The sequence below is a fragment of the Chiloscyllium plagiosum genome, unplaced genomic scaffold (assembly GCF_037043375.1).
Source record: "Chiloscyllium plagiosum isolate Xiang-an unplaced genomic scaffold, Cpla_swu_hap1 HiC_scaffold_2, whole genome shotgun sequence".
Lineage (NCBI taxonomy): Eukaryota > Metazoa > Chordata > Chondrichthyes > Orectolobiformes > Hemiscylliidae > Chiloscyllium > Chiloscyllium plagiosum.
In genome coordinates, this window is record NW_028270140.1 from 26111358 (window position 1) to 26124251 (window position 12894).

General features: G+C 39.9%; 1 protein-coding gene across 2 annotated transcripts in view; it reads right to left on the bottom strand.

Annotated features, from left to right (window-relative positions):
* The window catches only part of LOC122563665 (ADAMTS-like protein 1), a 571728-nt gene that overhangs the window by 18851 nt on the left and 539983 nt on the right, over positions 1–12894 (bottom strand). For both annotated transcript variants that reach the window (XM_043717704.2, XM_043717714.2), the window contains 2 exons: positions 4663–4875; positions 3340–3523 (listed from right to left, as the gene is read on the bottom strand). In XM_043717704.2, the coding sequence (XP_043573639.2) occupies positions 3340–3523; positions 4663–4875 (397 nt within the window). The remainder of the gene's footprint in view (positions 1–3339; positions 3524–4662; positions 4876–12894) is intronic.

Consider the following 12894-nt stretch of genomic DNA (forward strand, 5'->3'; position numbering starts at 1 on the left):
TTTTGGTCCCACAGTCTCTCAGGGTTTACCCTGTTGAGCCGCTTAAGAATCCAGCATGTTTCAATATGATCACCTCTCATTCTTCTAAATTCCAAAAGGTAGAGTCCCAACCCATTTGACCTCCATACCAGGAAGATTAAGACAATCCCTCAAACAGAGATCATCCCAGTGAACTTCCAATGAAAGAGGGCCAAAACTGCTCACAGTATTCCAGATGTGGTCTCACCAGCACCTTAAACGGGTGCAGAAAGATTTCCATACCCAGATTCCCAACCCCCTTCAAAAAAGGATCAACATTCCATTGCCTGCTGCACCTGTGCACAAGCTTTGTGTTTCATTCACAAGTCCCTTTGTGCTGCAGCTTTCTGCAGATTTTCTTCATTTAAATAATGTGATTTTTTGTTCGCTCTTCCAAAGTGAACAATTTCACACTACACACAATTTGACAACTTTTTGCCCACTTACTTAACCAATCAATATTTCTCTGTAAACTGTCTGTATCACTCCAGCAACTTGCCTTTCCATCCATTTTTATATCACCCGAAATGTAGTTATAGTTACAGTACATTTACTTCCTTCCTCCATTACTGAGTAATGTGTCAACAGAATCTGGATAGGTAACCCACTTGAGTCAGCTAACTAGGAGCCCAATTTTTAAAAATCTAATTATAAATAATTTTATTGCTTCAATTGTTATCAATTAGTGAAGATATTAGCTTTATTAAAATGTTGTTGAAACTTCCTGACACCAGAGCGCACTGTGATGTAATATAATATAAATGAAAAATATATTAATACAGAAGACTTAGCATATTTAAAATAGACAAACTTAGAACTTTCTACAAAACATGATTTGTCTGCTGGTTTAACTGCCTAAATCTCAGGAATCAGGGTTGGCCTTGTAACATTCTGTAAAGAAAGCTTATTAGTTTATTATTACAACTGTAAATATAAAGATGTGGTTCGCAACTTCATCCTGAATTGATAACTCGGGCAATCCTCCTCAGAATCTGCAGTAGGAATTAAGCTCACTCTTGCAGACTCTTAAGCCCTGGTAATAATTCAGATCTTTGGTTTGTTCCAATAAAGCATGATATTTTCAGGCTGGATTTTCACTATAGAAGCAGAAAGCCCAAGTCAAGAAATCTAATGCAGCAGATCCATCTCCATGGAAACACCTGTCACATGCATGATTCTTGCTCTAGGGAATGCGGGGCATGATTGATTTGGGCTTGCTGTTTCTGGAGGACGTTTGAAAGTTGCTCAGAGCTGACATGGTTTGGGAAGAAGCCCATCATGATCCTCTGAAACTTTGGCCCAGTTTAATAAAATGGGTGGTATGTGTAATAAAACGAGCTGCCAGACAAAGTGGTGGAGCTAGTACAATTAGAACATTTAAAAGACATCTGGATGGATATATGAATAAGAAAGGTTTGAAGGGATATGGGCCAACCGCTGACAAATGGGACTAGATTAATTTAGGATATCTGGTTGGTATAACGAGTTGGACCGAAGAGTCCATTTCCGTGCTGTATGACTCTATGCTGTTGAGCCCTCAGGCCCTCCTTCCACTCCTCCCCTATAGCATCTATGCAATTCATACCCTCAGAACTATCTCTTAAACCCACTATTCACAAAGCCGCTCATCCACTATCTACTGTAGGTATACCTCAGGAACCATGTAATGGATGATAGGAAAAAAAGACTTCCCTCAAAACCCACATGCCACTAGTTCAAAATATAAATTATGTAGTAGGCTGGGAATTTAAATCACTTCAAACTGAGATTTAAACACATTTCTGTAGCATTAATGTCCCCTCCATAATTTTGTAATTTCCATTATGTAGGTTAAGGCTTCTCATAGAATAGAATCATAGAATCCCTACAGTGTGAAAGCAGGTCATTTGACCCATTGAGTGCACACCAGCCTTCCGAAGAGAATCCAACCCAGACGCACCACCCCAACCCAATCCTTGTAACTGTACATTTCTCATGGCGAATCCACCTAACCTGCATATGTTTGGACTGTGGGAAGAAACCAGAGCACCCAGAGGAAACCCATGCAGACACAGGGACAATGTGCAAACTTCACACCGGCATTTACCAGAAGGTGGAATCAAAACTGTGTCAGTGGTGCTAAGAGGCAGCAGTGCTAACCATCGTGCCACCCTTGAAATAGCAAAAATAATGTCTGTTTGAGCTCAATGCTAACTTTTAATGGCTCTACTAAATTTGTATCTCGGGGCTTTGATTCACATTCAAATGGAATTTGCTGGAAATGGGACAGAACTTGCCATCCCTTTTGAGCCTGCCATTTTTCTAGACCTCCAGAGTCAGATTGGCCCTATAAAGGTTGGACATAAAGTGAGGACTGCAGATCAGAGTCGAGAGACTGGTGCTGGAAAAGCACAGTCAGTCAGGCAGCATCCAAGGAGCAGGGGAATCGATGTTTTGGACATCAGCCCTTCATCAGGAATGACGCTTGTGGGTTAGGGTGCTGAGATAAATGGGACTAGGGTGAGGTTGGGGGGAAGGTAGCTGGGAATGCAATAGGTAGATGAAGGTGGGGGAGAAGGTGATCGGGCAGAGAGGAGGGTGGAGCAAATAGATGGGAAAGACGATGGACAGGTCAAGAGGGCAGTGCCAAGTTGGAGGCTTGGGACTGGGATAAGGTGGGGGGAGGGAAATGAGGAGACTGGCTAAAAAGGTTAAGCCCTTTTTCTTCAGACAGAATTTTCAATTATATTTGATCAAAATATTACAAAAATCCAGTACTTTTTAATCAAGCTTGTTAATCCCAAACAGGAGGTGTTCAAGTGAGTACTGGGCCCATTGGAGACTGATAGAGAGATGCACCTGTGAATGACAGCACAAATCTGTGAGGCAACTCAGAGGGGAACCCCACTGAGGCTGGGCAGAGGGATCACCCATGAGTATTAGAGGGGAGGCTCATCTGGATTAGTGCCAACATCCAGCCCATTTTAATGGTTGAGCCTCATTAGAAAACTAATAAAACTAAGCAACAAAATACTAATGAGCCCGTAATGTATATCCATGAATTATTGTACTTTCAGACATGCATGTGTGGCTTAACTTGCTTTCAGTGAGAAGATCTGTGAAGTTTGTAACGTAGCATCAAGGCCAGGATATTGGATAACTCACTTTCTTTGCCATATTTCAGCAATGGACCAATTATAATGCTTCAGTATCAGAACATGTATCAAAAAATGAATATTAACTATTTGTCAAAACTATACAGAGAACTAGGTTTGGCTACTATCAGTGGAAGTAAATGGTAAGATGTTTCATGACCCTCAGATGTTCTGATTATTTTCTCACCGTGGAGAACAGTCCCTCACATTGCATGGAACTGTATGGATGTCTGGTTGAGGCTTGTCTTTGCAGTGAGACTTGTCAACCTCAGTGTTGTTATCCTGCAGACACTTCAGCTTCGGAACCCGCACACCCTTATTCCCACATGGTGCTGAGCATGGTAGGAGTTCGCCAATCAACCACTCATATTCTAACACAAAGACATGGAAACGGACATTTTCACCACAATGGAAAACATCTCAGTATTTAACAAAACAAATAAATATTCTAGAAATCTTCACTTTTTTTCTTCTTCACGTTAAACAATCTGACAAAGTTTCTGATGTTTCTCAAAGGACAGTGCTTTTTCATTTTGTTGATAGAAATATAATAAATATTACAATCTTTTAAATAGTTTTACTGTTTTCTTAGTCTCCATTCTTTCCTTACATCTCCCTTATGTTTTTATAATATTGATATTGAACGTACAATGGGCTAGATTATTCTTTAACTGTTGTTACCCTTTTCTCAAGTCAGATATTTGAAAGTGTACACTCCCTGTGTTTAAAGACTTCTGGTATCAGGGGCTGAGGTAGTTACCTGATTGGTAGTATACGTGCAGAAATGATCATCCAGCGAGATAAAATCTAATCAGTTCTCCTTGACATTCAATGTCAATACCACTGCTGAATCTCCCTGGTGTCAACACTATCATTGGGGATTACTATTGACTTGGAATTGAACTGAACTGGACTAGCCATAATAAACTGTATAGCTACAAGAACAGCTCAGAGACAGAATCAGCACAGAATAACATCTCCTGACATGCCTGTTCATCAGTCAATTGGATTCTCTTGTTAGAGAGAATTTAGGCCTGGTATCATGTGGTGTGAATGTTACTTGTCAATTATCAGCTTAAGTCTGACTGTTGTCTAGATTTTGTTGCATCTGGACATGCACTGCTTCAAGTATTGGAGGAGTTGTAAATGCTGCTGAACAATTTTTGTTTTCCTTTAACCAACACTGATTTATTTGATCATTGAGCACCTTGCAACTGGAAAAAGACATCACGTGTTATGACATAATACAATTTTGCCATTTCCTTAGCAAGGACAATGTACTGCTTTCTCCACATTTCACCACCATGACATCCCCAACCTATACCCACCAGACGGAAAAATCAATAATTTTCTGTTTTCTCAAATTCTCAATGCTTGTATGACAATCTGCTGACAAAGAAATTGAACAACTTCCTGTATGCTTTAGGGAATGTGCTGCAAATCCTGAGTAGTGAGAGGGAAGCACCATATTATTAATTTATGTTACTGTCATTAAATATAAGAAACATACCTGCTATCTCCAGTATGACCTTTAGTGTGAGGGACCCAGCATCATTTTGAGCTATACAGCTGTAATTGCCTTGATGTTCTTTGGTGATAATTGGGATTCGAAAGACCTGCTGTGAAGCTTGGATTTGATGTTTCTGTCCTAACCTTGTGCTTATGAATTTGCCATTAAAAAACCAGGTGATGCTTGGTTTTGGATAGCCTTTAACAGGGCAACCTAGAATGGGAAAAGAAAATTATTGGAATTAGTAGCATTTCATGCATAGAAGATGGTTGTCATATGATTAAGTTTTAGTCTTCCTAATCTCATTCAAATATAGCTAATCAAGATTCTTCACTCCTTAAGTTGTTCTTCCAAAAACACCTTAGTCACATCTAATATATAAAAGTGTGTGAGGTTGATCAGTATTGCAAGTCAACAAACAGTGGCTATTTGACATGATGTGTTGACAAATCCTTTATTCTGCAGAAATTTCCAAATCTTTGACAGAAAGTGGAATTTACAATAATATGACACTCAGCAGTTACAACGTGATTTATAAATATAAGATTATTCTAGTAATTGTGGTATTTTTCCAGATGACCATTTCTGGCAACTTGTGGTAATGTCTCTATAGGTTGTTCCGCTATGATACGACAGTTGTGTCCCTCTGCAACCTCATGTTATAGAAAATCACGCAATGGAAAACCACTATAGAAGACCACGCTATGGAAAACTATTATAGAAAAATATGCTGTAGAAGATTGCTATTAGAAAATCGCTATACCCTTTCAGTAGAAAGTTCATGTTATGCAAACAACATCTGCAATTCATCAATTGTGTTATAGTCAATTCACACTGACGAAATGCGTGTTATATCTGTATCTGTATGACTTACTGAGTAAAGGGGGATGGAGGTAATTCATAATGAACAACCATCGTTCTACTTCAGTTAGGTCTATCTAGTGATTAGTGGTAGAGGATATAATGACAAAGACAATTTATTTAAGACACAGAGGTTTTATTGCAATATAGCAATAATTGAAAAATGTTTGGACAGGTATAATGACTAAGATCTTAGGGAACTGGTACAGATACATTTGCTCCCTCTGAAAGGAAGAGTGAAGTTCCTTGCCTCCTTCTAGGACATCAATAGATTGGGTGGAGTCAATCCAGCATTAACATTAGCCCCTTCTTTCTACATTATCCTTTCACTCCCAGAATAAAACTACATATAGAATTCGGGAAGATGCAGAATACTGTTGGAAATACATATTGATGCTCTATGCAAACAAATGGAAGATAGAGAAATGTTTGGACATTTTCTGATGTGGAGGTGCTAGTGTTGAGCTGGTGTGGACAAAGTCAGAAGTCACACAATACCAGGTCCAACAGGTTTATTTGAAATCACAAGCTTTCAGAGTGCTGCCTCTTCATCAGATGAAGTCTGTGAATGTTTACCTGATGAAATGGCAGTGCTCAAAAAGCTTGTGATTTCAAATGAACCTGTTGGACTATAACCTGATGTTGTGAGACTTCTGACTTTGGACATTTTCTGGATTGGAATGGTTTTCACCATGTGACTTCTTGGAAATGAAGTCAACAGTTTAACATATGCTGTGCTTTACATGCTGATAACAGAAAGTTAAGGGACTTTAGAGAAAAAAAATCTATTTAGGGAGATACAAGATGGAATTTATGTTCCTTAATTGCTTAAAAACCTGTCATTAAAAATATTATCTGGGCTTTTGTGCTAAATGGTGCCTAGCAACACTTTCTGGACTTTGTTTTCTGTCCGACAAACATAAGCAGCCTTTCTACCTGTTTTGGTGGAGGCTTCAGGGAATCTGTAAGGTTCACTAATATCAATTTTTCTAACTATCTTATATACTCTGAAAGGTTTGAACTGTGGATACTTTCAAAAACTCAGATCCTGCTTGATTTCAGTCTGAACTGAAGGCCTTCCATCAGTCTATCCCTGTCATCAATTCAATATCATCAACATGAAACACAGTGGACTGTGGAGAATCATCACATCATATCCTTTGTTTTCAGATGCTTGGCCAACATGATTTTAATTTGTCCTTTCTTTTAAACATCCTCTCTGCAGACATATTGGCTTTTGTATTGAGTGTGTGTGTCTCTGTTTGGGATTTAGGGGATATATTTCCAGATTATAGTTTACATAATATTATCTGTTTGCCACTATTTTAGGAATAAGTTTTGTTTGTGATAAAAGGATTATTGAGAATCTATTAAAGAAGCCCGGTGAATGTCTATCACTTAGGGCAATAGCACAAGAGATAAGCAATTGACTATTTTGGAGACTGAACTGAAGCATTTACACTAACTATGTGACTGGTGGAGCAGTGAAGATTGAATCCAGCCCACTTCTCCCACCACAGTAAAAACAACGTGTCATTCAGATTAATTGGTGCTGGTGTTATTAGTGTGCAGATAATGGTGTATCAGCCACACATTCTTAAAAAAAAGTGCATAACACAACACATCAGTGACTCTGCTGTTTATGGCAGGGGTCTTTCTGAAGTGTTGACGTGCTGAATCACAGAGACTCTGTGGAGGTTTCATGATCTAATATGTGGGTAAAGAAACCTGTTCGAAGGGATATTTAAAAGATCTTAGTTAAAAATTACACCACACCAGGTTATAGTCCAACAGGTTTAATTGGAAGCACACTAGCTTTCGGAGCGACGCTCCTTCATCAGGTGATTGCACAATCACCTGATGAAGGAGCGTCGCTCCGAAAGCTAGTGTGCTTCCAATTAAACCTGTTGGACTATAACCTGGTGTTGTGTGATTTTTAACTTTGTACACCCCAGTCCAACACCGGCATCTCCAAATCATAAAAGATCTTAGCCATCCCCACCATGCTAAGGTATGCCCTCCATTCACTCCCAATGCTTACTTATATCCTCCATATCAAGCTATGTCCCATATCCAACCTCCAATATTCTTCCGACCCTCCATGCCAAGCTGTGCCCTCTACAAATCTCTTTTTGCCCCACAGGCCCATTCACACACTATAAACTCTGCACAGAACCAATTAACTCTGTTGAAACATTAACGTGCACAAAAGGTTTTACAAGTAATTCATTTATAACTCCTACTTTCTTTAAGAAACTGTTTTACTACAGCCCTATAAAGTGTCAATCATTGAGATGTCACCATATCAACTGCAAAAATGCATGAGTACTTGACACCATTTTATACAATGTAAATAAACATTATGAAATTGACAGACTATATCACAATGCAAAAACTGTCAATCAAGCACATGTTCCATGAGACACTGATGTTCCATTGGAGTAATAGATGCCTGGACTCTTGGCCACACTTTGCTTACCTCGGAATATGCAATAAGTAGGATGCAGAATAGGCTCTCTCTTCCTTACAAGCATCATAAACTATAACAATTGATCAGCAGTCAGAATCTAATAGTCTCATGACAGGTGAGGGTCTAGTGGAGAAGGAGCTGGTTTGCTTGTTAAATATTATAGATTTCTTTGCATTGGAAAGTCACTCAAAGAAAAATACTTTACTTCTGAACACTATATTTAGAAGTATGTGCAAGTTCTCTAAACATACCGACAGCAAACAAATATGCCAGGCTGCTTTGTGTGCAGGGACATATATGCATCTCTTGTGTTTGCATAGGATGCATTGTGTGTCTCTTCGCATGCTTTTTAGCACACACTCACTTTGGGATGACTTCTTTGTCACTGGCCTTGCTGTTCAGCAAAGAGAGATAGGAAGGAAGGGAGCTTGTCATAGTTCAGAACACCGAACAATAAAGGGGTTGGTCATGTGGCTGTCTTGCACTAGGCTACATCAATGTCAGAATTTAGCATGTATCAGCAGCTTATTGCATGTGCTTTAATTAAATGGCCATATCTGAAAGTCAAAGAGAATCAATCCTTATTGGGGTAAAGAGGGACTATGATCAGTCAGAAGCTGCTGCCACATTCGGTTAAGGGTCTCATCTGACCCCAGTTAGGATGCTGGCCACAATCAGCTGATTTGACCAGGTCAGGGATCGGAGTCCTTGCTGTTTGTGGATTCTGCTACAGTGAATTGTACAGGTCTAGTGCAACCATTTTGGGGCAAGCTTGTTGGGTTGCTGGAGAGACATCTTTCTGAGGGATGAGCCTGCTCTATGTGGGATGACATAGAGGGATGGAAATCTACAGTAGAGAAAAAGGGCCTTTGGCCCAATGTGTCCACACCAGTCAAAAACAATCACCCACGTATTCTAATTCAATTTCCTGGCACTTGGCATGGAGTCTTCCATACGTTGGCATCACAAGTAACCATCTAAATACCCACTGAATGTTTTTAGGGTTTCCACTTCTACCATCCTGACAGACATCAAGGTTCAGATTCCCACCACCGACTGGGTGAAAAAGGTTTTCCTCCTATCACCTCTAAACTTTCTGTCCTTTAGCTTAAATCTATGCTTCCTGGTCATTGATCTCTCCATCACGAGGAAAAGTTTCTTCCTGTCTACCCTCTCTATGCCTTTCAGAATTTATACATTTCAATCTCCTCTGCTCAGACGAAAGCAACCCAAGTAGATGTCAGGTGGGTGGACTACAATCAGTCCTGGGGCTTGAGATATTAATGGTCAGTGCCTTTAGCAATGACAGTCCGTGCAGTGTTAGGGAAAGTGAGATTGGACAAATCTGGGATTAGGATGAACTAGATTGGTTACTGAGGGAAGGCAATGGCTAAACAGGGTAAATTCTTAGAAGGGTGGCATCTCATTGAGAGTAGGATTGAATGGGGAGCAGTGAGAGTAAGTGCCCAACAACAACATAATTCACAAAACCATGGGCTCAGCGAGTAAATGCAGAACGTTAACGGTAAAACGGAGGAAGGGCAGAAGGTCATTATGTTAATGCGTAGACATTAACATAAAAGGAAATATGAAAGATGAGGGGAATCATCATTAGTTTCAGGCATAACCTGCAACTCCCTCACAACGACACCAAGCTGAGACTTCCATCTTTGCAACAAACTCAACTGCACAATGAGGAGACAAAAACTACTGCAGAAAGAGTGAACACAGTATGTTTTTGTTTTCTCCTCAGTGGCAGAACACAAAGTTTCACCTGGTTTTGTCATTTCTGAATTACTTTTCCTACCTGACACTGGAACACAAGTTTCAGAGGCATCCATGTTCCATATCTAATGTATTCAATATATTTCACACTATAAGTATTCAGTGACATAGCCTGTGAAGTTGAAGGGGGATTTGTTTGGGAGGGAATGTGATCACAGGGGAGACGTACACGCATCAATGTCAACCAATGTAGCATTAGCACTTCGATTCTGCAGTATACATTTGCATAAGGTTGCATAGCTGACAGCATGTTATCAGGGCATGACATTGGCCTTCTTGCCATGATAAGAACATAGTGGAGAACTCTCAGGTTCTGGACTCATCTAAGTTTTTTAGGCTTTACATAGAGGGTGGTTCGTGTGTGGAATGAACTTTCTGAGAAAGTGGTGGATGTGTGTACAATTACATTTAAAAGACATTTTGATGGATACATGAATAGGAAAGGTTTGGAGGGATATGGGCCAGGAGCAGGCAGCCAGGGCTAGTTTGGTTTGGGATTATGTTTTTGGCATTGGCTGGTTGAACTGAAGAGTCTGTTTCTGTGCTGTATGATTCAATGACTATGACTCTATGAAGCCAGTGAGCAATATCACAATATATACCATGCTGACTAAGGGGCAGATTTCACCATATACATCAGTGTCTTGGAAGGGGAATGAGCATGAATTTAAATTATGATAGCTTTCACCTTCTTAAACCTAAGACAGCAGGGTACTGTTTGATTTATTCCGCTCTCTTTTTGCTCCCTTCCCGGTTGAGTTAGGCCAAAGGATGTTCCCTAATTCCTAGTTTTTGGATTCCAATTTTGAAATAAATCTATAGAAAAAAATCCTTTAAGATGAAATAAAAGCTAGTGATTATTTTAAAAAGAACATTCCAAACAGTCAGGAAACTAAGGAAGACAGGGCAAAAGGGGTGAAGGATTACAACCTATGAGTTTTGATAAATCAGAGGCTTGAAAATCAGTTTGCATGAACTGCAACTTCCTGGAAGCTACTATCCAGTTTCTTTGGTGAAGTTTAGGCTTCTTTCTGGTGAGCAACTGGGAGACAGAGATGGAGGGTTTCAGACAGGCTGCCAACTCACCAGAAGTCTGGTTTTCCCTCTGGTAATCAAACAGCAACTGACTTCACTATTAGAGAATCTCCACAGTGTGGAAGCAGGCCATTCAGCCCATCCACACCGACCCTCCGAAGAGCATCCCATCCAGACCCAACACCCTGCCCTAACCCTGTAACCCTGCATTTCCCATGGCTAATCCACCTTTAGCATGTACAATCCACCTAATCTGCACATCTTTCGAATGTGGGAGGAAACTGGAGCACCTGGAGAAAACCCTGACACGGGGAGAATGTGCAAACTCCACACAGACAGTTGCCCGAGGGTGGAATCGAACCCGAGTCCCTGGCGGCAGCAATGCTAACCACTGAGCCACTAAGCCTCAGCATTATATATTTAAGTAATACAATCAGTTCTAATTTCAGTCATGTGACAAGGAAAGGTATTTTAGGTACTGATGTTGTCCTCAATGGGCTAATTGGAAGGTCATTAAATAAACAATGTAGCATTATTTCCCACATTAGTGTTTCCATTGCTAGGTGACAACATAGCTGTAAAACCATTGCTGCTCATTTTGGTATGGTGGATGTTGACATTTTTTCTTTATTTTAGAACTGGCTGGACGTTGGCTCATCTCCATGTTCTTTGTGTTAGCTTTCGTTGGAATTTCAATGCAATGGAAACATAGGAGTGGAGTAGGCCATTCAATCTGACCATGACTGATCATCCAACTCAATTCCCTGTTCTCACTTTCATTCCATTCCCTTTGATCATTTTAGCACTAACAAGAACATTAATTCTTTTTTGGAAAACAGTCAATATTTTGGCCACAATTACATTCTGTGGCAGATAATTCCACAGGCTCATCATTCTCTGGGTGAAGAAATTTCTCCTCATTTTAGTTGTAAATGGCCTACCCTGATTGTGACCCTTGATTCTGGACTCTCTAGTCATCAGGCACATCCTTCCTGCATTTAACCCTGCTTTGTCCTAGTGAATTTTATAGTTTTCTATAAGATGACCCCACCCTCATTCTAAATGCCAGTGGATATAAATTTGTGACTGTTTCAGCGTCTTTTTTCTTTAATCATTCATGGGATGAGGGTGTCATTTGCTAGGCAGCATTTATTGACCATCCCTTGTTGCCCAGAGGGCAATTAAGGGTGAACCATATTCCTTGGGTCTGGAGTCACATGTAGGCCAGACCGGTTAAGGATGACAGACTTCCTTCTTTAAAGGATATGAGTGAACCAGATGGGTTTTTCATGACAATTCACAGTGGATTAATAGTCATCATGAGATTCTTAATTCCAGATACTTACTGAATTCAAATTCCACCAGCTGTTGCAGCAGGATTCAAACCCAGGTCCCTAGAATGTTATCTGGATCTCTGGATTAACAGTCCAGCCAAAATACAACTTGGCCATCATCTCCCCTATATAGCTTTTTATATATCAGTTCTGCCATCCCAGGAATCAGTCAAGTATAATTTTGCTGCACTTCCTCTATAGCAAGACCATCCTTCCTCTGATAAGGAGGTCAAAAGTACACACAATAATCCAGCTGTGCTCTCACCAGGACACTGTACAATTGCAGGAAATGATCCGTACTCTTGTAGTCGACATACTATTTGCCTTAGTGGAGTTCAGAAGCTTCTGGAAATCTTGTGACCAGCCTCAGCCATTTTATGAATTCAGCAGGAATGTCCATTTTAAAAATAAAGGGAGTATAATTTTCTCTGGGACTTTTCTTCATGTACAATGGGTATAACACCATTGACAACATGAAACTATACAGATTCATTGAGTCATAACATGTTGAGAGCTTGGAGCTGCAGGGATCATAGAGACCATAGCTTTGGTTCTGATTTACAGATGTACTTGAATCAAGTTTCCTATTATCTAAAACTTAAATGTAATTGTTCAGCTTTTGATGCAACTTAATCAAAGCTATTTACATTTGTAATCTTAGTGATCAATTAACTTGTTATATTTTGATTGTTTACACAGCCACATAAAACTGCATCAACATTGAGCATAATTATTACTTATATTCCT